Source organism: Mirounga angustirostris, unplaced genomic scaffold (genome assembly GCF_029215605.1).
Source record: "Mirounga angustirostris isolate CCGP_5_RB_7025 unplaced genomic scaffold, mMirAng1.0.hap1 SCAF_7, whole genome shotgun sequence".
In the NCBI taxonomy this organism is placed as follows: Eukaryota; Metazoa; Chordata; class Mammalia; order Carnivora; family Phocidae; genus Mirounga; species Mirounga angustirostris.
In genome coordinates this window covers 126,129,222-126,155,196 of record NW_026991715.1, presented here as the reverse complement: position 1 = coordinate 126,155,196, position 25,975 = coordinate 126,129,222, and the positions used below count along the sequence as shown (strand labels likewise).

Sequence of the window (25,975 nt, the reverse complement as noted above, 5' to 3'; positions counted from 1 at the left end):
TACTGGGGCTATGAATATAAACACATGTGAAGCATCAAAAATAGTAAGTACTTTACCCTTTGCTTATATAATAAGTCCTCATTCAGTGTGAAATATTAGCAATGACTGAAGTCAATGGGGCACAGCAGTGGAAAAGACCTGAAACATTTTGGGGGAATCTGGTTTTCTAATAATGCTGCTGTAAGAGTTAAGGAAACAAGTGTAGTTTTAAAAAATATAAATAACACTAATTTAATTATGTTTATTCACATATAGTTGCCATTAAAAGGTTAACTCATAAAAACATTTCTTCTATTGTAATATCCTTTGCCTCTTCTCTCTTCTAAATCAATCCCCACCACATAGCAGAAATGTTAGAAGTTATACTGCAAAGGGAGCAGATTGACTTTTTAACCTTTAAAATACAGCTTATGAACAATTTTACAGAGCAGGTTGCCTATTAGTACGTTACATATTAACAGATCTATGGTACCATTTTGGACAATCAGATTTGCTTGATGTAAAGATGGGAGCTGGAATTTTTGCTAAGAAGGCAGTTAAACCTCTTAGAGTTTTTATAAAGAACTGAAATCCCATACCATAAAGTGTTATCTTCAGTTAATAATTTTAAATCAAGCCAGAAACTAGATCCAGCTCTGGGAAAACACTTTTTTTTAACACTGCTCCAAGTGTCTATGCAGATACTTAGAAAAGAAAAACAGATTCTTGTTCTGGATATACATCAAAACCTAGATTACCTTTGTATAACATTTATTTAAAAATTTGACAAGAACATGTTAAACGTTGGCAAAACTAATAGCACTCAATTTGATTATACATCTCCTAGCTTTCACAGAATTTCTGAGCTCACAAGACTCAAGTTCTGTTAGGATAGAGTCTTTCATTCATCAATGTATACCCAGCATCTGACACAGTACATGGCATAAGGTATGTGTTCAATAAATATCTGAATGTTGAATATAACTCTTTAACAGCAAATGAAAAAAAGATACAACTCTGAATAAATGGCATGAGAATACCAGTTGTCTCATGATGCAGCAATAGGTGCTTTTTGTAAAAATTCTAGGATTACTTATAAGTAGATCAAGAATTAGATAATTTCCTCTCAAACGAAAGGAGCTCTCATGGGGGTGGGGGGAAGTGAAGGAAGCTGTAACATTTTATCTTTCAAAGCTAATGTGTGAAACATGGAATATGAGCTAGGTGAAAACTACCATGATATTAAAAGTAAGGCAGTTCCAAAACTAATGTTTTGCATATTTATTAAAGAATCCATTTTCTGACAATACTCCTAATACTAGATGAAAATATTTTTTAAAGGTTTCACCAAACTCCTAATATGTCTAAGCAGCTCATCCTTTTAGTCTTTGATTCCATGTTAGAGTTTTAAATATGGAAGAAATCTATTAAGACTCAAAAGCATTCAAAAAAAACTGTCTATGACCTAAAAAAAAAGCTACTGGATAATTAATACATTTGTAACAGTATCATGATTTTTTCCAGATATACTTCATTTCACCCAGCACTGTCAAAATTAACCTGAAAGTCAATTATTAAATGAAAACATCGATAATTTCAAAAATGATTGAACTTAATAAAGAGCCATAACAATATTGTATTCTGAAATTAGAAAATTCTAAGCACATATAAAAAATGCACTTACCTACTTCAATTAGGTCAATGTCAGGATTTATCAAAATTCTCCATCAAAATTTTTTAAAAATCTTGATTTTTTAGGTACTATAAAAAATATACACTAATCATATGATATGTGTTTGGTCTGACCAATTCCACAGTTAGGAAAGGGAAGGAAAAAAAAAAAACTTGTACAGTGAAATTTCAAATCCTAAACATTTAATCCTTTATTTGAGCCTACCTCTCTAAAAAGATATCAGTACTCTTGGATACCAACTATAAGCAATATAGAACTTTCACTGGTATCAATTCTAATCAGTTTAGTCCATCCATTTTCTAACACAGCGAACATTCTTTTCTATCCAAATCCAAAAGAAGAATAATGCAAATCTCACTTTCTTGGTCACCTTTGAAGTTCAGGGCCAACCAGTCTCAATAACAACCAAAATACGTAGCTTTATGAGTGGTAGTCTGTTTCTGCAGTGAAATGAAAGCATTTCCCAGTAGTCAAAATTTGTCATCTGAGGAAATCTTTCATTGTTCTAGAAGCACAGTTCGAAGCTCATCTTCTTTATTGATCATCATCGAAGCAATTGCTCCATCATTAAACTCAAAAGAAGTACCTCCATCCACAACCATGCAGGCATCCCAACAACGAGAACGAACACACACCCTGAGCAGAAAGAAACAGCTCATTAAATATTAAGTTTTCTTAACCTTGAATTATGGTTTCTTTAAAACCCTTATTTTTATTGAAATTGGCAGATAATTTGGCTTTGATTTTTAAAATCAAGTTCTTTGGTTTGAGAGAGTAACTATGTATATATGGGTACATTACCAAAATCTAGTATTCAAGATAGCTCCCTTCACCCAAACAGTTATGAGGGAACAAGTTCAGACTTGATGGAACTCACAGGCTTTTTTCGTATGAGAAAATGTTATTATTATTACAAGTACTAATATTGAACAAGAATGTAACTATTTTCATGGATAGTTTTTACTTAAGTATAACACACGAAGAGGCACAAATTTGTAGTGTACAGCTCAGTAAACACATTTGTGTAGTCATTCCTCACCCAAATCAGGAATCAAATGTTCCCCAGAAGCCCCTTCACTGCCCCTGGCCCTGCTCCTTCCTACACATGCACTATCCTAATGTCAGTCACCATAGTAGTAATAGCTCTGTTTGTTCTTAAATTTTATATAAATGGAAGAATAGGTTTGCTTGTATCTAGCTTTCTTTTGCTTAACAGTATGCTTTTGAAATTTATCCATGGTTATTACCATTAGTAGTAGTGTGTTCATTTTCACTGCTGTATGAAAACACTTCCATTGTATAAAAATACCAAAATTTATGGATCTCTTCTATTCACTGACACCTGAGTTTTTACTACTGGAAGTAGTGCTGCTATGTATATTCTTGAGCATCTTTTGTTGCAGACATTTGTGTATATACGTTTCTGTTGGATATACACCTAAGAGTGGAACTGCTGGGTCAATGCATGTGCTATATACAGCTTTGGTAGGTAACTGCCAAACAACTCTCCAAACTATTCCTAACAATATATAAGTGGCAGTTACTCCCACCTTACAACAACTAGCATCTTAGCTCTTCTGGTGAGTATATGGTATCAGAATATGTAGTTTTAATTTGCATTTCCCACATGAATAATAAGGTCAAGGACGTTTTTCATACACTTCACCATTTGGATACCTTCTTCTGTGAAATGACAGTCTGAAACTTCAGCAATTTTTGAGCTGCCTTTTCTTATTGAGTTGTAGGAATTTTTACAATATTCTGGATATAAGTCCATTGTTGGATATAGGTACTGCAAATATCTCACAGGCTTGCCTTTTATTTCCTTAATGTTGTCTTAATTAACAGAAGTTCTTAATTCTAATATAGTTCAATTTGTCAATCTTTTGTTGATAAGTGCTTTTTATGACAAGTTTAAGAAATATTGTCCAACTGCCAAAGTCATGAAGCCTATTCTGTTTATATGAGCAAAAATTTAAATGTCTTTGTAGTCTCACCTAAACAGAGTATAGATTTATTGAGTAATCAAAATTAACTCTCAAATGAGTAAAATGAATTTCCTTGAGGGTTTTTCCTAGAAAAATATCAACAGTATTTTCAAAAAAAGAATATGTACACTGTATAAGCAGCAATTCAAAATTAAACCATACTTCGCCTGCCATGAGACAGATGACTTTTCAGTGTTTTTGTTCAGAAAATTGGACAACCTTTACAAAATAAATTATATATTTTTTTATATCCACCCTTCAAAAAAAAACTGATAGATGTGGGAAGGGGGGGCTACTTTTAAGGAAAAGGTGACAGAAATGAGTCCTACTCTAAAAGTTTATTGCTATACAACTGAGGTTTTATAGAATGTTTATCCTGCTTTTATCCCATAGCATATGAAAAAGCTGCTTTCCAGTTTTTTTAAAAGTGATAGTTTGATCTTATTGTGTCTTAATATGTTAAAACAACAAATCCACATCACCCAATTAAATAATTATGCCCCTTCTATTCACTTACAGTTTCTCTAAAATGGTACAGTATGTTAGGAAGGAAAATACCATTCTCACCAGGGTACAGCATGACACCTCATTAGTTCCACGACTTCTATACTTTTCCTACCAGATTAGTTTGAATGAGTGAATTTCATCAAACTGAATACTTTAAAACCAAGACTCCTTTATAATTACAAGCAATGAAAGCAAAGTCAGAAGTCAGCCTTTGAAAGCTTACTTTGAGGTGAAGCAACGCTGACGGCTGCTGGAGAAAACTCTGTTTGCTATTGGTTCTCGAATACTGAAAAGTATTTTTGGTTCTTCTGGACTGTAGAGCAGCGATTCATTATATTCATTTGTTACTATGAAGGAAAAAAAAAGTATTAGCTCAGTCAATGAAAGAAGGTCACTTCTGAGAAGTGCAAAATGAAAAATGAATGCTATCCTGTCCTCAAAACCACACACACACACACACACACACACACACAACCTTCAAAGCCTGTATCCACCACAATATAGCAGAAATAGACATAGTGGGCGGGGGGGCTACAAAACCAGTAATTAAACAGAAGTAAGGAACTAGCTTGAGGCACTCAAATGGAACTTGAGTTCCGACAGTCCCTTGCCAAGTTCCCTTGCAAAATACCATGTCAAAGTGTTCATAAGTTAATTGTCTTGATATAAAATGCAGTCTTAAACAATGACAGGCAATATGCTTTCTCTAATGAAACTGCAATTACTCAAGATATGTTTAGAAATCTTTGAGACCTGTTTCTCATAACCAAGAGGCACGTGAAAGTTGATAGCAAAGCACAAATTGGTCAAAAACAACTGTACAAAGAAATCAGGCTTGTAAGAACGTTTAGTTGACCACCACATTAAAACAGATCATAAGACTGTCAGATAATCTAGCTTATTTACCAAAATTTCACTTAAATTATTTGGCTCTTTGAAATCTAATTCACTCTCAAAAATAGTAATTTGCTTCTCTGGGAACGAATACACACGAACACATACACACACCTCACCCCACCCCCAGCTCCAGGGGCACCTAGCTGGCTCATCACTAGAGCATGCGATTCTTGATCTCAGGGTCATGAGTTCGAGCCCCATGTTAGGCATAGAGAGAACTTAAAAAAAAAAAAAAGCGCTAGCTCTGAAAGAAGTAATTCCAGAAATGTCTGTAACAATGACTGCACCCCTGCATTCACTATTGTTTCTAAGGACAAATTTTCAAAGGAGTAACATTCATTCAATAAAGCAGAAAAATCACTGTATTTTATATATACACCCTTAAATTTACATGCCTGATACAAATTTCAGTTGTTTTATATAATTATGTTTTAAGTTAAATTATATAATGAATAAATTACTATAAATGCCTAATTTTCCTTTCTTTGATGCAGATTTAATGTTAATCTTTTTGGTCTCCAATTGAGAGAACGAAAAAGTCCATTTTAGAGAGCTGAAAAGGACGTCAGAGATTTAGTCCTATTTTCAAACTATTAAAGGCCAAGCATCTCCCCCAACAAAGGAAGTCTTACCTGGAAATCCAAAATATACACTTAAATGAACTGACACTATTACATATGTAAGTAGATAAACTATGAAAAAGTTTGGATTTTTTAAAAAACAATTGACCTTAATCTTAGGATACTGTTCAACTAAAATGAGACAGAAAGGAAAGCTGTAGTGTGAAGTCTGTACAAAAATGTTCCTGATAGATGAGATGGGACTGTAGTGAGTTAATTTCATATGCAAATCAAACGAATGTGTTTTCCTATTTAAGAATTTAAATATTTAGAAAAAAAAATTTTAAGAATACAGTTGAAGAATCCCTATGCATTCATTACCAATCTACTTCCCCTTCCTCATTTTGCAGTCCAGGAAGTAGAGGAATGGAATCAGTCTTGCTCATATTTTCAGTGAGTGACTGGTCTGGGATTGGGGCCCAGGTCTTCAAACTCCCTGATCAGTAGTATTCTTTCCCAACACGGCTAGTTCTCTTAAGGGAACCCTGAAGCAACTGGGCAGGAGTAGGTAGTCAAAAGTTATAAAGAGAACATTTTAGTGAATGTGATGATAAGCATTCACAGCTCAGTGAATTCCATCTCATTCAGAGCATATTAATGGCATACTGAGTCTAAGTAAGCATTTCCCATTTGCCAGATCTATATTTTTCTATATTTTCCTATCCCCCAGGACATGTTTGTAGCTAACACCCGTTTTGACATAAAGGTTATATTTCATAGTTCACAAAAATATAATATATAAAAAGTCCAGCTCTAAACTTTTCATTGCTTCAATACATGTAAAGGGATATCATATCAAGAGCCTGTTTGAGTCAGAAAAGTACTAGGCTTTGCTAATTGGACAAGTAGACTTCACAATGACGTCCTCAAGATCGATGCAGAACTTAAATGAAACGGTTAGTAATTATGATCATTAGTCACTGACCTTTTTCTACCAATTCTCTGTTCAATGGAAGACTTAAATTTCCTTGTCGTTTTGCTATTGAAAAAGGGGGAAATTTCTTGATTAAATATCTTGTGTCATATAATAGCTAACATGTAATAAAATCTATACATTATTTAGCATATTATAACATACTAGCTATTTTGGTACTCACCAATATTTAAAACATCTTCCACAGCCTGAGTTGCAACCCTGTTAATATTGAATGACCTAGAAACAAACATCACGTAAGTTCTTTAATTCTAAAAACATACTAAAAATGAAAAAGGAATTATCTACTTAATATACAAAAGAACACTTAGAATTATCAAGAAAAAACAACCAAAAGATAATAGCCACTTCACCCAGTTTTAAAAAGTGGGCAAAGTACATAAACAGTTTACAGGTCTATATGAAAAAGTGTTCAATTTTACTCCTACTTAAGGAAATACAAACTAAAGACTGATAATATATTGGCATGAGTATGAGAAAAACATTCTCATACACTGATGGAAAACTTGCAGTTGGAGGGCAATTCTGCCCTATTAAAATTTAAAATGAAGATATTCTTCAATCTACTAATTTATCCTAAAATATACTTGCATCTATAATACACAAAGACATGTACAAGGTTATTTACAAAGCATTGTTTATAATAGCAAAACAACTCATATTCACAGGAAGCAGGTTAAATATGTTACTATGTAGATATTAAAAAGAATAAAACAAGAACTGTATGTGCTGATAGATAATGGATATGTTAAGTTAAAAAACCAAAGGCATTATGTAGTATATATAAACAAACAGGGAAGTAAATATTACATATATATATATATATATATATATATATGGGGTGGTTGTCTCGAGATTAGTACTAGAGATATGAAATGAAAGACTAGCTTTTCATTTGATATCCTTTTATACTATTTAACATATTTTTAATGTGTAAATATCTCTCTAAATTATAAAACAGAAAAGATGAGAAATCTTTACTGCTGTGTGATGCCTTGCTTAACCACTTAAAAGAACAAATGTTAATACAAACATGAATCACTTTTAAAAGTAGCTCTGTCCTTGGGTCTACCAAGATGGTTATGGAAAGTTTTGTTTGTTTTTTCCCAGTGATTTAGAATTCTTCTGCTGCCTCACAACTCTTCTCACATGGCCTCAGTAGATAACAATGACCCACACATTCTCAACGTAATTCAGTGACTCAACCTTTTTGAGGAGGGGAGAGTAACAGATACTCTTGCATACCCTTCTAACCCTATACCCTTCACATTTTGAGAAATGTGATAACATTTTGGGCATTCTCTTAACAATGCAGATACACAAATTTTTATATTAAAAATTTGGGGTCATTCACAGACCACATGCCTATGCTAAAAAAATCTCAAACTAGCCATTGCCTACTCTGTTTTTCACCATTATCTACTCTCCAATTTCATATTGCAACCACACCAAGCCCATTCTTGCCTCTGTACCTTTGCTCATACTTACTATGTGGCATGAAGCAAAATAAGTGTCCCGACTCATTTTTTAGTATGAGGTTTGCAATACCTATCTCATTAGAGTTACTGCCACACACTACAAGGTCAGGCATCTGCGGCACCACCTGGCTCATGGCAGAAACTCAATACTGAATGAAAATATCAAATGAAAGAGATGTGCATGAGTTATATTCTAATTCTTCTGAATATTCACATTATTGGAAGATACGGTTTTAGAACTCTATTTTAAATTAAAAGTCACATAAAATGAGCTCTTTTATTAGGGTTCCATTGAATTAAAATATTGAAGTTAAGACTTAAGAGAACAAAAGTCTCATACAACTTGATCTAATAGTCCTAGAACTAGGACTTATTCGGGATACCACAAGACAACCCAAACTAAGTCCTCTGAATTGGGCTTAAATTAAGAGGAATTTCCTATGGTTGCAACCTGGATTTCAGCCAGTTCACTCTCCCTTTAGGAGTGGTTTATATTCTACATCAAAGACAAACCATATGCCTAAGAAGGTATTAGCTAGCACATGATGATTTTTTCTTAGATCTACAACCTTCACCATTCTAAGAGTTCTCATTTGAAATCACACATAATTTCCACTAAAGACAATCCAATTCAAAGACAAATTGAATCTCCTATCTTCTTAAGCTAGTAAAGCTTTCCCTTCACTTAAGAACATTTACCCTTAAGTTGGCTAAGACAATGTATGGAGGAGGGGGATTGGCAACAGTCCTAAAAACTAACAGAAATATATGTGACTGAACTCTGTAGTACTTCTCCCAGTGAATGTAGCTAATTCCACACTAAGTAGAGGACAGAGACAACAATGAGATAATTCAGAGACAACTTGCTATGCAACATAACCCTGTCTTGTGGAGGAATTTTTAGGAATGCAAAATGGGATAGCTAATCCCCAGACTCTCTGCGTGTGTGTGTGCGCACGCACACGTGTGTGTGTGTGTATGTGCGTACACACATAGTCAGGCTATCTTCTCCGTCCTTCCTTGTCATAAAGCCATGTGACTGAGTTCTAGCTACAGGAATGAGAGTAGAAGTCATGCACAACACGTCTAAACCTGTGTCCAATAAGCCTCCCACAGGTCATCCTCCATGCTTTTCCTCCTCCTCTGGCTTGATGTATATAAGTAGAGAGACTTTAGGATTTATGTTTAAAAGATGGTTGAGCCACATGATGGAAGGAGCCTGGACTCTGAGTCACTACTTGGAGATCCACCTCCCAATGAGGACGCACCTGGACTTGATAAGAACAAGAAAGAAACTTCTATGGTGTTAAGTCACTGAGATTGGGGGTTTATCAGTTACAATAACTATCTTATGCAAAGTTAAACATTTCCACATTTCATATTCAAAGCAAGGACTGAGAGGTCACATAGGAAAACTTCTATCTCTCTGTGCAAGCATTAAAAGAGTAAAAGAAATGGGCTATTCTATTCCTTTCTTTCCAGTGATTTCTGAGGTCTACAGTTTAGAGTTAAGTCCAGAACTTAAATCCTGTCTTCACCATTTATTAGCCACATGGCTTTGGGAAACTCCTGAGACCTTTTAATAATACTCTATTAATAAAAATAAAATCACTTATTTCCAGAGTATTTTTGAAAATTTAAATAATATATGTAAGCTCAAGACAAAGAAAAAGCTTAGAAGTGGTAGTTTGATAAAGTTATTAACGTATAGAAATGTACAGCTTTCCCTCAGCCCTTCTGGCCCCCAGGCTTCTCTTCTCTCCGCCCATTTTCTAAACAGAAAAAGGACAAAAGATGAATGGGAAATGCAATCACAGCAAAAGAAGGATCAGTAATGGGAGGGAGTAAGGTAGAAGATGTTAGAAGCAAGCAAGCTATGTAGGGCTGAACAGAGAAGAGGCTGAGTGACCAAGGTGGCAGGGACAGAGACAGTTCTAGACCACAACATCAGAGACAACATGAGACTTTAATAAGCAACATAGAAAAGACTGAAATCCTAATATAAGCCATACTTACTCATGTCCAACATCAACACAGGACTCAGCTATGAAGTGTGTGGCAGTGGAGGGCAGGACTACTTTACAAGCCTAATGGCTCTTATTCTTTATGCTCTTACTATTAAAAGGTTGAAAACTAAAACTATCAAAATCACACAGACAGACACACACCCCAATGCAAAAGTCAAAGCTGATTCACCGCCTTTAGCATAACCACTATTTCACTAAGATTAGCAAGTTAACCTTGATAATCCTTCAGTACAACCCGCTAACACATCTTTGAACTGTACGAACTCTGCATTTCAAAGCTGGCAGTCAAAAAGGCCTTGGTTTTGTAGTCAAGCACGCCTGTGCTTGTCTCCAGTTTCTGACACTATTTGTGACCTCACACTAATTATTTATCCTTGCAAAGCCTTAATTTCTACCTTTATAAAACAGGGCTACAACTACTTTCTTGCAGGATTTCTGTAAGAATATTGTCAGTGTATATAAAGCACCTAGCACAGTATATTCAAAGTAGCAGGGGCTAAATAACTGATAGCTTGTATTTAGCGCATAAAACGGAACCTACAGAATCACGTTCAGAAGATAATCTTATTTTATCTGTTCCATTTCTCCTCACTTTGCAGAAAAGGAATCTTGTACAAGATCACAAAGCTAGCTGGTGGTTTAGCCAGGGCTCTAACTTCCATGCTAGTACTCTTTTCAATTATACCACTTTGCCCACTTTGGGGGGGATCAGAATACTGAGAGAGGAGAAGAAGGATCTAGGAATCCATTTCTGATTCTCAGTACAGTTTTCGACAAGTAACACATCACAGTGAGCAGAAAAGATGTCATGATAAATTAGGCAGTTAACCATAATATTTTCATTTTATGAGGGTTACACAATAATTTTATAATAGATTAAATTTATTTTTTCAAACAATTATTGTTAAAAGTCATCCTATAAATTAGTTCTCACTGGCCCTCAGGGAAATGAGATCTTAGCCAATCTTTAAATAATACTTCCCATTTTTCTCCAAAGGTTCATTTATTTGACAAAGATGAGGCTTTTAAAAAAAAAAAAAAAAAAGATGTGAAGTTATGGAATACTTATGAATGAATGTGATGTCTAAAAATTAATTCAAAATAACAGAAGACAAAAGGAGACAGTAGGGGAACAGAGGAAAAGATTGGGCATGTGTTGATAATTATTGAAACTGGCTAATGGGTACATGGATATTGATTATACTATTTTGTCTACTCTTGCGTATAAATTTTTCCACAATAAAAAGTTTTAAAAAGTAATACTGAGAAAGTATTACTCCATTTTAAACTATCCAAACTTAAAATAACAGTTTAAGTACTGTTTTCCACTGTATATGTAGTCATTTATTTTTAAAAAAAATTGATTATGTATTAGGTACTGTGCTATACACACAAAAAACTGAGGGAGGGGAAAGACAAACAAACCACACAAAACCATGAGTCACCATCCCAAATGCCTCAAGTTGCTTGAACCAGCCGGGTGTCAGCTATTTAGAGAACTAATAATGTGGTAAGTGCTAGAACAGTGCTATGAGGAAAAAAATGCAATGCGAGGGATGCACCAAAAGAGGGTTCATTATGCTGATGAAAAGAACTAGATCCTAGTAAAGATTTCCTACGCAGAATGACATCTGAAGATTGGATTTTCAGCCAGGGGATGGAAAGCGGAGAATGTTCAGGCATTCAATGAAGGAAGAAGTTGCACTGAGCAAAAACAAAAAGCCCAGAGAGAACACGTTGTGCTGAGCATTCCAAGTAGCCTGCAGTGTCCCTGGTGTGCTGGTGGGTGAGTGTAGGGCAGCAATAGGCTGGGAAGGTTCCTTAGGTCCTATTTAAAGGGTCTTATACAGACTGAGTAATCAACATAGTCAGGAGTAAACTAAACTTTTACAGCACAGAAGGGATACAGCCAAATTTATCTACATTTTAGAAATATTACTCTGTTGGTAGAATGGATGACAGCCTTTAGAATAAAGGATGAGGCACAAAGAATATTCACTAAAAAGATGAAGATCTGGGGGCGCCTGGGTGGCTCAGTCATTAAGCGTCTGCCTTCGGCTCAGGTCATGGTCCCAGGGTCCTGGGATCGAGTCCCGCATCGGGCTCCCTGCTCCACGGGAAGCCTGCTTCTCCCTCTCCCACTCCCCCTGCTTCTGTTCCTGCTCTTGCTATCTCTCTCTGTCAAATAAATAAATAAAATCTTTAAAAAAAAAAAAAAAAAGATGAAGGTCTGGACCAAAGAAATAGGAGAAAATGAAAAAGAGGGGCAAGGACTTCAGAAATGTGACTGGCAGGATTCAGAGACTGGTATGTGTAAAGGGGAGAATAGGGAGACTCAAAAGTTAAGAGCAAGGATTAGGGGAGTAAGGTTTTTTCTCTAGAGCATGAACTTGGGGTAACAGCGATCCTATTCTCTAGTAGGTCTACACTCTCTCTAGTAGGTCATTTTAGGGTAGGAGTTTGTGCTCAGGAGACGAGAGCTATGGATGAAAGTCTGGGAGGCGTCTGCATGTATATGACTAAGCAGCAGCAATTACCCAGAGAGAAGTGAGAGGGTAAGCAAGATACAGGAGCCCAAGTTATCTCCAGTTCGGCCTTTGCCACACAAACCTCCAGGACGTTTGCTATTGTTATTGTACTTGTTTTCATTTCTTTACTATTATTTAAAATATTTTTCATTTAAAAAAAAAAAACCATACAGTCCCCCAAAACATTTCTCATTTTCTTTTTTTCTCTTTACAAACCTAGTGCAATAGGCTAAATAACGACCAAATCCAGGCTACAGCTCCAATCTACAAAGTCAAGGCAGGACTTCTGGACCCAACTGATGAGTAAAGCAGAAAGTGAGCCAACCAACATAACACCACCAGGCTACCTATTGCATATCAGAGGCTTTAGATACACCGATGTGCAGCCTCGAGTACATTACGTTACTTAAAATATTTCACAAAGTCAATAAGCAACATCCCAAGTTACTCACCAGGCCTTTGATCCTGTTCCAGTACACAAATTGAGCCCTGAACTCTTCTGTTTTTCCCATGGACCATCATCAACTGAAATCTCATAGTAGGAAGCCCTATGAATTGAGAATATAAAACTGGATTTGCTGAACTTATGGCTCACAGTAAGTAAGACAAATATCGTTTCTTCAGAACTAATGAAATCTAAGTGGGCCAGCTTGACTTAGACATACCTGACTTAGTAGGCACGCACACCATGATGCTAATACCAATACTAAGTGAAAAAGTTAAAAAAAAAAAAAAAAAATCTGTGTATCTCCATCCCTCTCTGATCCATATGGTCCTTTCTATCAATATTTTAACATTTCAAACAAGGGCTCCTGGTAAATTTTTACCTACCATAACCTCTACTGTTTTTATGGAATCTAACACATACAGAGCCTTATTTCACAATTCAAAAAGAAAATACCGTTCTTAGGTGAGTTTCATTCTCAGTAGGTAGTCCTTGATAGCTCCAAGTCTGTATCTAACCCTTCAAGTTGCCAACAGTTTCTGCTCAACTTGTTTAAGTTATATACTAATGTGCCTTTTGAACTGATAGTAAGCTAAGATCACGTTCTAAAGAAAATTCTCAAACGGTACTGCATCAGTAGACAAAACTAGGAATAAAACTAGAACTGTAATTTCTTTAAAGATTTCTGTTTCTTAGAGTAGTTCATAAATATGAAATCAAATGGGTTTTCTGACACCAGCAAAAATGACACTGTTCTTTAACTGCATGAACATATAAATTTGCAATTATTAAAAAAAAAAAAAAACTCTTGAAACCTGTGAAAGCCTATTTTATTTTGTAAAACTATATCTTAAATAATGGTGTCATTGATCAACACTGGGTTATTTTTGTCCAGCAAATAAAAAAGTTAAACTCAATATAGCTTTTCCAATAACGACAATTATTAGACATGCTTGCAAACACTAACACTCAATGGATAATTTATCTCTTAACCCTCAATTCTCCTGCCAAACTCAATCTGTAAAGGTTTTACATGGCACAACTCCTTTTCGTGTTTTCTCTGAAGTCACCATTCTTCATAAAAGATAGCAGGCCTTATATTTACATTGAATCTATTTCATAGCTTTGTTATATCTTCCTAGAAAATTAGGAATTTTAGGCGTATTAGGAGCCTATTACATTCAGACAAGCCAGTCAACTCTATAGGAATGGCTGCTATTATGCTAGAATCACATAGAAACAAATGAGATTAGAGGTAAGTGGGGATAGAAGAGAAACAGGTGGAGAGGAAGAAAAGTATAGTCAGGTGAGGGGTGTTGAGCCCAAAACAATGAGCAAATTTAGTGTCATTCTCACATGCAGGTTTATCAAGATTAGTCAACTCAGAATTTTTGTTTCAGGGAAATTATTTTTTTAAGGCAGCAATAAAACTCACAGTCCCTTTAGAGTGGGTATACTTCTTCTTAAATTGTCCACTGCTACAGCCCAAGAATAAGACATTCTAGGTTAGAATAGAAAAGAAAAAAAAATTGGGCTTTTAAAATGTTCTTAAATCTAAGAACATTATAAATGAGGCAGGAATAATATTGCTGCACTTCATATTTTCCAAGCAAAGCCCTTAAGTTTTCAGGGTTTTCAGGGCATAGTGAAGCCTCAATACAGGATCTGGAATCAGAAATACTGGGTATACAATGATAGTTCTGATGCTAACTAATGATAGGACCATGGGCAAGTTATGTGAACTCTCCAAATCTCAACTTTTTCACTGATACATACAACTACTTTTCTCACAGGGTTGCTATGAGCATGTAATGTGGTAATATACACAATATTCATAAAGCCTGACACATAGCAGGCATCCAGTAAGTATTCATTTCCTTTCTAAGGGTCTATGTCATAGATTCCTTAAAAATAAGTTCTAATACCTCCTATAGTGAAAACTTTCTCAATAGCATCAGAAGCACTACTGTCCTTATCTTAGTAAGGATATAAGGTGAGGCTCAACACAAAAAGCAGCAGCATCAGACATTATTTAGGAGATAAACCAACCAAATCACTGCTGCCACAGAAAAAAACAATCTAAAATCTAGTGGGACTTCACTGAATTCCCAGAAGTCTGTCAATCGATCCCAGTTTTCCTCCTTTTATAAGTTATTTGATTTTTAGTAAGTACAAATTACAAAGCAACACTCACTAGTAGAATCTCTCGGAAGTTATAACCTTTAAAATACACAAACAATAACATAAGCCATTAAATGGCTTCTCTAGAATCGGCATAAACTCTCAAAACATTTTTACCTTTGCCATCTATTTTATTATTTTTTATTCAAGCTTAATTAACATAGAGTGTTATATTAGTTTCAGGTATGCAATATAGTAACTCAACAATTATGTATATCCCTCAGCGCTTATCAAGATAAGTATACTCTTAATCCCCTCTATTCACCCAACCCCCTGCCCCCTCTGGCAACCACCAATTTGTTCTCTGTATTTAAGTCTGCTTTTTTCTCTTTTTTCTATTTGTTTTGTTTCTTAAAATCCACAAATGAGTGAAATCACATGGTAATTGTCTTGGACTTATTTCACTTAGTATAATACCCTCTGGGTCTATCCATGTTGTTGCAAATGGCAAGATTTCATTTGTCTTCTAATGTAGACACTCTCCAATTTCATTTAAAGTTGCTGCTCTCTGCCTTATGTTTTTAGTAATCATGATTAGATTATACCACTAATTAGAATTACATTTCCTGCCTTCTCTGTCACCAAGTATCCATTATTCATTTCCATATTACTTCAAACTTGATATAGAGCAAAAGAAAACATTTTATGTGTAGCATGAGTCTTATTACTACGTTAAAATAAATGTATTTACACTTTATGTTCTTTAAAGAATATACTTTTGATGCCTTCAAAGAATTTTACCTTTAAATACTTTTTAAAATTATGTATTTTACCACCCTCCAAAAAAATAAGATGCTACTTCTATCTTTATCTTACTTATCTTTACATCCTTAGTGACCTGCATATAGCACGTAGCAGGTACACAATACATTTTGCTGAATTTAAAATTACATTAATCAAAATAATTACAACTGAAAAAGATTGTTCAAGGCATTCTACTCAATCAGGCTTTGTTCTTTTCAGTACTATCTGAATTAGTCATTGGCTAAAACATGGGTATCTTTTAATTAAGACAAATATTTCTCATCATAATTAAACTTATGAAAAGACAGGTCAACAATCAGAATTTCAGAATATATGGAACTCTCAGTAAACTAGGGAATCAACTACATGACCTCAAAGGGGCACACGGTTCTGACAGCAGCCACGTGGGACAGAGACTCATCTCTAATTTTCCATCCCTAATTTACTTACATCTACAAAAATGAGAAGGCAAGTTCTAAATGGCAACCAAGAGTTTAATTAACTTTACATTATGGCAGTCATTTTATAACTGGTAACTAATATCACATGAAAGTTTTGAAAAAAATTCTGCTGACCATTTAAGGCTAAATTATATTCAACACCCACAAAACAGAATTCATCAGTAATAAAACCATACTATACTTTTATACTCCTACTGAAGAACTTTATTAACCTTAGTTTTTGCTAATAATGATTACAAATCTTTTTTTTTTTTTTTTTTTTTACAAATCTTAAACTGTCAATACACTTGACTTATGATGTTGCATAAGGGATACAATTACCACCAAGTAGTATTCCTGCCAAAAGTGTTTAGTCTGAATCTTATCATGCAGAGAAAAAAGAAAATCACACAAATCTAAAACAAGGGATATTCTGCAAACCAACTAGCTTATTCAAAAATATTAATATCAGGAATGACAAAACAGGGGTGGGACTAAAGAACGATTCTTAATTCTAAAGGGCCATGATGGCCAAATGCAATGCATAATCCTTAACTGGATCCTGGATAAAAATAAGCAAACAAATCAGCCTTAAGTGACATTATTAAGGTAATTAGGAAGTTTTAATATGGACTGTCTATAAAAGTTTTATAACCACTGCAAATGTATGCCTAGTATATCATTCTCTTAAACATTTATAAAGCACCTATATGATAGATTAAAGGCTCTGTAGTAATGGAACCTGAATAACTTTGTTTAACCTAGGGTTTCACAAACTTTTTTGCTCATAGAACCTTCTCTCTTCTTAACATGTATTATAAATGTGTGAGAAGGTTTTGGAAATATTAAATAATTCATTTCTATCACTTATACCATATTAATTATTCATAATTCTTAGGATGCAGAAATCAAATAAATATCTAAAAAATACTAAAACATTAAATTCCAAACTCAAGAATACAGGTTTAAAAGTACCTGGATGATAGACTCTCCCCGATGAAGACTTCATTTAGTGCCCTCACTGGCAAAAGCTGGGGTCCTGAAGCCTCAGGTCCTGTAGTAATGAAAAGAAAAACAACTTGTTTAAATTTTAGAAATGTTAGGATTTAAATTTTATAAAATATTAAAATATTCATACTTTTGTTTCAATAGAATCCGTACTTTAACATTATTAACATAGAAGTTAAATCTCATATTTAGAGTGTTCATAATGAACCTCAAAATCACCTAACATATCTCCAAAGAAGCCTCTCTCGCTCACCAAAATAAACCTTAATTCTTCTTGAAACAATATTTTAAGAGTGATGAAATATACTTATCCACCTCATAAGATTCTTATTGTCACACTTAATTTCTGAGAGCTTCAGACATGGAAATAATCAAGTACTTCCACAGGAGCCACTTTGGATTTCAGCAGCAAATTACACACATGGCTCATATTGGAAACCAAATCGGTTATATATTAGAGATCACTGAATCTCTGAATACCAATCTATAGCTTTCTTATAAAGCCAATGAATTTCAGAGCCAAATCTTGAACATCTCCGGTGATAGCAATAAATTCTTTTGGCTAGGGATAAAGTAATATTTCCAACTAAAAATTTAAAATCTTTAAGATATGACACGAACACATAGTTTAAGAACAGCCCAACCTATAAAGCTATAAATCACCATGAAAAACTCTGAAAATCATGAGATAAGACAAAAACAAAGCAGATACGTAAAGGTAGCTTTTCCTGATAGGTTTAGCCAAGAAATGAAACACAGGAGGAAAAAAATACCTTTTTATACAGTCCACAGATATTTAGTATATCTCTTGGGGTCTTCCTGTAGCATGAAAGCCTTAAAATTACTGGGAAAATATGGCTAAATTATAATCCACAAAACTGAGAATTCACCTTAACACTTACTAAAAAAAAAAAAAAAGCTGCATATCACCTTATACTGATATTCTCTTAGCAGCTTACAGAGATGTCTGGAACACAAATCTTAAGGCTGCAATGCAAAATTTCCCAACAAAAAGATTTTAACCAACAACTATAACTATGATAGATATATTTAAATATGGCTATACAAATGTATAATTATTAAGAAATCTATAGATTAGGTCATTTCTACTGCCTTTCTCTTGACATTTTAAAGATTAAAGCCAAGAATCCTTCCTTAAATATCAACTATTCTCTTAGATATTTTATAATTCTTTCATATTTCATGTTTTCAAACCCATCCTAGAACACATTTCTTTTAGAAGTATGCTTATTTCTTATTTCTGTATCTAGTCATATTACATTTTACACCTCAAGTAGTTCACTGTATTTTCTTAAATGTGGTCAGTAGCACTAAAATCCCCAAATAATTGTAAATTATCACTTATATAAATTAGAAATCAAAGGAACAAGAAGTTAAATACTGCCCAAACACATCTAATTCCCAATCTACCTACTTTCATCATGAACTCTTTCAATGTTGAAGGCTCTGCTATGTTGATTCAAACTTAGCTGCTGTTCGTGGAGGTCCACAGGAACAGGGTTTATGCCAGTCCCTTCAAGGTACAACCTGATTCGCTGCCTCCATAACCACCTTAGAAGAGTGAAGGAAAAGCAAATATGTTAAGATAAAGTAAACTTAGGATGAGGCATTATAATTTCACCAAATTAAAAAATTCATATTAAAAACCTAGTTATTGGGTGCCTGGGTGGCTCAGTTGGTTAAGCAACTGCCTTCAGCTCAGGTCATGATCCTGGAGTCCCTGGATCGAGTCCCGCATCGGGCTCCCTACTCAGCAGGGAGTCTGCTTCTCCCTCTGACCCTCCCCCCTCTCATGTGCTCTGTCTCATTCTCTCTCTCTCAAATAAATAAATAAAATCTTTAAAAAAATAAAAACCTAGTTATTCCACAAATTATACCAGAAACACCTAAAACCTACAGGTTCCTCCTCAAAGACAAAGTCAAAGATTTAGTTCTCTTTTCAGAAATAATAGAAATATCTAATGTATTTGTACAAAATCTCCCACATAACTTGAATCAAAGTCAAATTCTATATCAAGTATCCATTAAATCTAAGATACTAAGATACAGTTGTGTTTCGCTCATACAAAAGCATAACATGCAAAAACAAAACAAAAAACCCAAAAAAAACAAAGAAAACCACTGTGATAAAACAATATTGTGTTAAGGTGGTTAGACAAAACTCCCTCTCCTAGAGTTCTATAATGATTATTTTTTTTGCAATAAAAAAGAAATCAGGGGCGCCTGGGTGGCTCAGTCGTTAAGCGTCTGCCTTCAGCTCGGGTCACGATCCCAGAGTCCTGGGATCGAGCCCCGCATCGGGCTCCCTGCTCGGTGGGAAGCCTGCTTCTCCCTCTCTCACTCCCCCTGCTTGTGTTCCCTCTCGCTGTGTCTCTCTCTGTCAAATAAATAAAATCTTAAAAAAAAAAAAAAAAAAAAAGAAATCAATGACAAATTTTTTAACATTTAAGATTACACCTAAAACTTAAATGACGTTTTTGATAGAAGGAAAAAAATTAGGTATAATTGATTTCAAAACCAAAAACTGATGTCAAAAAGCCAGTGGGACAGATTCTGCTAGATTAGTATATAAAAATATACTCCCACTTGATAGCTATAAACTGGACATTTGTAGAGGTGCCAAACTTCTGAAACAACCAGAAACTAGAATCATTACTAATGATTCCAGAAATCAAGATTTAATACAATTTCACAAAAAAACAAAGCTTTCTCAAACAATAAAAATCTAGTCCAAGTCAGGAAATAAAAAGTCATCCAACTTGGCTCTCTCTACTATAATCACCAACCCCATCTCAGCTCCTCCCTCCACTCTTCTCTTTTCAGGATAGCCTGACTACTGAACAAATTAAGTGAAAGAAGTATGACAAAACATCCCCCTACTTAAGAAACACTTAATATGTAAAATAAAAGATACCAGGAACCTCAGAATGGTGGAGTAAATCCAACCCTCAGCCATTCTGGATGGGAGAGGAGGATAAAAATATAAAATCTCAGTGAATTTGAACACTTACTTTTAGCCAATAGTTTTAACTAGCTTTCTACCAAACTGCTAAGAACATGTAACAACATTAAGAAAATAGAAACATGGCCTCTAGTTCACTGATGGAGAAAATCCCTCTACTTGCAGTTGGGTTACAGGCCAAGTGGCTTTTGTCAGGGTTTTTCTACACAGTTCCTGTTGGACTAGAAGAAAGGTAGAGGTGTGGATGACTCAGCTAATAACAGTAGCCATAGAGTAATACATAACTATACACTAAGCCAAATATTATCTAACTTGTTCTGTCCAATAGCATTTCTAATGGCACATAAAGATATTTATAAAACAATTGTAAGAAATTCCTACCTGAACTCACCACGATAGAACTTCTGTAAGGCTTCTGGGAAGGAATGTGTGTATCGAACAGGAAGACATAAATGACCCTCAGACCTTTCATAAGAGATTTGTAGTGTGTAAAGGGAAGAAAAAGGAAAAAAGAAAAAACTTAATTCAAAAGGTATCACTAAACTACAAAAACCAGACATGAAACTTTATAAATTTCTGTTCTATACTTCATTTTTTTTGCAACAAAATTTTCTGTACTTTCAGTTAAGACAAAAAGACCAAATAGAAATAGTGGTTTTACATCCAGCTTCAATGCCATCATACACACTACTGAAGTTTCCACATCACAGTGAAACTAAAAATAACAGCACATTTGCCACCAATTGATTACCCTACAAAATTATCTAACAGTATAGTGGTATTTCCACCCTATCTTTAAATGATTTAACTATAAACTGTGGGCAAGTCACTTTAGCGTCAGCTTTCTCATCTCTAAAAGGGTGATAAAACCACTAATCTCAAAAGGTTATTCTGAGGAATCACACTATATGTGAAAGTAAACCATAAATCCCTTTTAAATATCATTTAAGACATTCTAAGTCATAAAGAGAAATCATAAAGCTAATCCAATCCAATCCTTCATTTATTCAAAAAATATATATGGGTGAACTTCCTTCAGGAAGTTAAGAGCTTGACATAGACAATTTTTTTTTTAATTGCAAATTACAAAGTGTTAACATTGCCTATAGCTGATATAGGAAGATGAGAGAACATAGCATCTAACACCCAAAGGTGTCCAGAAAGTTCAATCATTATCATTTACATGATGCTTTGATCTTGAAGGAAAGGTTGAGAGGAGACTTGGCAAAACAAACTCTTAATAACTATACATTAACTTATAAGCGTGAAGAGCAGAAAAAAAGCTTTTACAAAGTCGTGATAGATCAATTTCTTTATCTGTGAGAATCAACACTGAAATTAAGACTAGGCCCTGCCTAAGTTTTTTAATTTTTATATTCACTGCAACACTTTTACACGATGCTAAGTATATAGAGGGTATCAACAGTCATTTGATAAAAAATACCTGCTAGGGTCAAATACAGGTCTACAACACCCAAGAGAGAACAATCTCTCAGGAGATTAGAGTCAGATCTCAGCCAGGGCTGTCAGCACCTGAAGACTTGACTTGGCCTGAAGGATTCACTTTCAATGTGGCTCACTCACAGGCTGGCAAATTGGTGTGAGCTATTTGCAAGATGCCTCAATTCTTCCCCATGAAAGCCTCTCCAAAGGGCTGCTTGAATATCCTCACATCATGCCAGCTGACTTACCCCAGAATGAACAATCCAAGAGACTAATACAGAAGCTGTAATACCATTTATGACCTGGCCTTGGAATCCACACACTGTCATACCATATTCTACTGGTCACACAGGCCAGCCCTGATTGAATACAGAAGCAGGGAGAGAACCACATAAAGGTGTGAATGCTAGGCAGCTACCTTGGAGGCTAGCTACCACATGCCTTCTATCCCATTTTAATTATTAAGCATTCAAGTGTCATAATTATTGGGTTCAATAAACTGAATGCAGAATACAGACAAGACAAACTGAAGTTATATATTTAATTTAGATGAGTCCATGTAAGTGAACCATCTTAAAAGGGTATCCTCCAGCCCAAGTCAAGCCTTCAGGTGCCTGCAGCCCCTGCTTACTATAACCTCATGAGAGAGCTCAAGCCAAACCACCCAGCCAAGCTCCTGAATTCCAGATACACAGAAGCCATGAGAAATAATAAATGATTATTATTGTTTAAGCCCTTAAGTTCTGGTCTGATTTGTTATGCAGCATTTGATAACTAATATAGAGGAGAGGAAATTTAAGTTGAACATTAACTTCTGGGCTTATTTAAGGCTTCTGAGTCACCAGAGTACTTAAGAAAAAGAAGTCAAGCAACCTGAATTACCAAACAAGCTAGGAGGCTTAATACACTGTTGGCCTGGAGACAAGAAGAAAAACCAAAGGACTTCTAAAGCCTACTCTTCTATTGCCTGCTTACCAGTTTCAAAATTCCCACAAGTTTACAGGAGTATTAAGCCAGCTTTTTGAAGGAAAATGTATTTCAACAAACTATATAAAATGTGATCACTAAAGAATCTCTTGATATAAAATTATGCCATTAAGAAGTTCTAAAATATAGGCATTCCTATACACCAACAAGACAGAAGAAAGAGAAATTAAGGAGTCGATCCCATTTACAATTGCACCCAAAACCGTAAGATACCTAGGTATAAATCTAACCAAAGAGACAAAGGATCTGTACTCAGAAAACTATAAAATACTCATGAAAGAAATTGAGGAAGACACAAAGAAATGGAAAAACGTTCCATGCTCATGGATTGGAAGAACAAATATTGTGAAGATGTCAATGCTACCTAGAGCAATCTACACATTCAATGCAATCCCCATCAAAATACCATCCACTTTTTTCAAAGAAATGGAACAAATAATCCTAAAATTTGTATGGAACTGGAAAAGACCCCGAATAGCCAGAGGAATGTTGAAAAAGAAAAGCAAAGCTGGCAGCATCACACTTCCGGACTTCAAGCTCTATTACAAAGCTGTCATCATCAAGACAGTATGGTACTGGCACAAAAACAGACACATAGATCAATGGAACAGAAAAGAAAGCCCAGAAATGGACCCTCAACTCTATGGTCAACTCATCTTTGACAAAGCAGGAAAGAATGTCCAATGGAAAAAAGACAGTCTCTTCAACAAATGGTGTTGGGAAAATTGGACAGCCACATGCAGAAGAATGAAACTGGACCATTTCCTTACACCACACACAAAAATAGACTCCAAATGGTTGAAAAACCTAAATGTGAGACAGGAGTCCATCAAAATCCTAAAGGAGAACACAGGCAGCAACCTCTTTGACCTCAGCCGAAGCAACTTCTTCCTAGAAACATCGCCGAAGGCAAGGGAAGCAAGGGCAAAAATAAACTATTGGGACTTAATCAAGATAAAAAGCTTTTGCAAAGCAAAGGAAACAGTCAACAAAACCAAAAGACAACCGACAGAATGGGAGAAGATATTTGCAAATGACATATCAGATAAAGGGCTAGTATCCAAAATCTATAAAGAACTCATCAAACTCAACACCCAAAGAACAAAGAATCCAATCAAGAAATGGGCAGAAGACATGAACAGACATTTTTCCAAAGAAGACATCCAAATGGCCAACAGACACATGAAAAAGTGCTCAATATCGCTCAGCATCAGGGAAATCCAAATCAAAACCTCAATGAGATACCACCTCACACCAGTCAGAATGGCTAAAATTAACAAGTCAGGAAACGACAGATGTTGGCAGGGATGCGGAGGAAGGGGAACCCTCCTACATTGTTGGTGGGAATGCAAGCTGGTGCAGCCACTCTGGAAAACAGTATGGAGGTTCCTCAAAAAGTTGAAAATAGAGCTACCATATGATCCAGCAATTGCACTACTGGGTATTTACCCCAAAGATACAAAAGTAGGGATCCGAAAGGGTACGTGCACCCCGATGTTTATAGCAGCAATGTCCACAATAGCCAAACTGTGAAAGAGGCAAGATGTCCATCAACAGATGAATGGATAAAGAAGATGTGGTATATATATATATATATACACACACACACACACAATGGAATATTATGCAGCCATCAAAAGGAATGAGATCTTGCCATTTGCAATGACGTGGATGGAACTGGAGGGTATTATGTTGAGTGAAATAAGTCAAACAGAGAAAGACATGTATCATATAATCTCACTGATATGAGGAATTCTTAATCTCAGGAAACAAACTGAGGGTTGCTGGAGTGGGGGATGGGGTGGGAGAGAATGGGTGACTGGGTAATAGACACTGACTGGGGAGGGTATATGCTCTGGTAAGTGCTGTGAATTGTGCAAGATTGTTGACTCTCAGATCTGTACCTCTGAAACAAATAATGCAATATATGTTAAGAAAAAAAAAAAGAAGAAGAAGGTAGCAGGAAGGGAAGAATGAAGGGGGGGAAATCGGAGGGGTAGACGAACCATGAGAGACGATGGACTCTGAAAAACAAACTGAGGGTTCTAGAGGGGAGGGGGGGTGGGAGGATGGGTTAGCCTGGTGGTGGGTATTGAGGAGGGCACATTCTGCATGGAGCACTGGGTGTTATGCACAAACAATGAATCGTGGAACACTACATCTAAAACTAATGATGTAATGTATGGGGATTAACATAAGAATAAATAAATAAATAAATAAATAAATAAAATCTTTTTATAAATTGAAAAAAAAAAAAGAAAAGCACACAAAATCATGAGGTGCTTTTGACCTAAAAAGGTGTTGATCAAAAAAGCTGGGTACGTGTTCTCTGCTCTTTATGAGGCCCGTCCTGCCTGCTGGACCCAAAGTCTCACCAACCATTAGTAGCTCTTTGAATGACAATCAGTAAGTTACAATTTTATTTTAATGATTCCTAAGTTTCCAGATTTACTAAAATCATAGGAAGAAAAAAAGACATCTAATGAAGACTCCGAAGAGCCTGAGAGTCTGGCCTGGCCACGCTCCGCCTGGGGACTGCCAAGCCTTCAGCACACGGAGGAGCAACAGGTGAGGACCCGTTGCACGGAGGCTGCAAAGGGAGGTTTCTGAGCCAGGCACCTGGGTGCTGGGCAGCATCATGCTTGTTCCCTGGCTTTGCCCCTAGAACTGGGAACCCTCTGAAGCAAAGTAAAAAGGTTGAAAATCACAGAGGAAAAAAGACTGGTCTTTTCTTCTGATTCTTTTGTTCCTTCACTTCAAATATCCCTCTACTTCCCAATTCTCAAAAACAAGCAAAAATAACAGCAATGTGACATGGCCAAAAATTATTCCCAGTAACATAAAACAAACACACTTACCACTGCCTTGGATTAAACCTCAGGGACTTAAAATGGCCTCATGGCCCCAGAAAAACAAATCTCGCAAACACGAACAAAATGTAAGAAGGCACAGCACTGGTCTGGAAACTCGGGTTACAACTGGCCAGAACTCTGGGGCCTCGAGCACCTGCTTCTATGGCGGTCGATAGAACAGATAGCCGCTAACAGCCACAAGCATTCGGTAGGAAAGGTGACATTTTTAAGTGAGGTGTGA

General features: G+C 35.6%; 1 protein-coding gene across 5 annotated transcripts in view; it reads right to left on the bottom strand.

The window, feature by feature from the left end:
- Window positions 1-226: 226 nt before the first annotated feature.
- Window positions 227-25,975, bottom strand: part of NADK2 (NAD kinase 2, mitochondrial) — a 47,109-nt gene continuing 21,360 nt past the window's right edge. The window contains exons 5-13 of one of the 5 annotated variants that reach the window (XM_064596796.1): window positions 20,834-20,917; window positions 18,905-19,041; window positions 17,437-17,515; window positions 14,532-14,597; window positions 13,104-13,199; window positions 6,782-6,837; window positions 6,610-6,663; window positions 4,391-4,514; window positions 227-2,308 (exon numbers count right to left, since the gene is read on the bottom strand). In XM_064596796.1, coding sequence (XP_064452866.1) covers window positions 2,170-2,308; window positions 4,391-4,514; window positions 6,610-6,663; window positions 6,782-6,837; window positions 13,104-13,199; window positions 14,532-14,597; window positions 17,437-17,515; window positions 18,905-19,041; window positions 20,834-20,917 — 835 coding nt within the window. In that variant the 3' untranslated portion in view covers window positions 227-2,169. The remainder of the gene's footprint in view (window positions 2,309-4,390; window positions 4,515-6,609; window positions 6,664-6,781; window positions 6,838-13,103; window positions 13,200-14,531; window positions 14,598-17,436; window positions 17,516-18,904; window positions 19,042-20,833; window positions 20,918-25,975) is intronic. The other 4 variants (XM_064596797.1, XM_064596798.1, XM_064596799.1 and 1 more) reach the window with 4 other exon arrangements.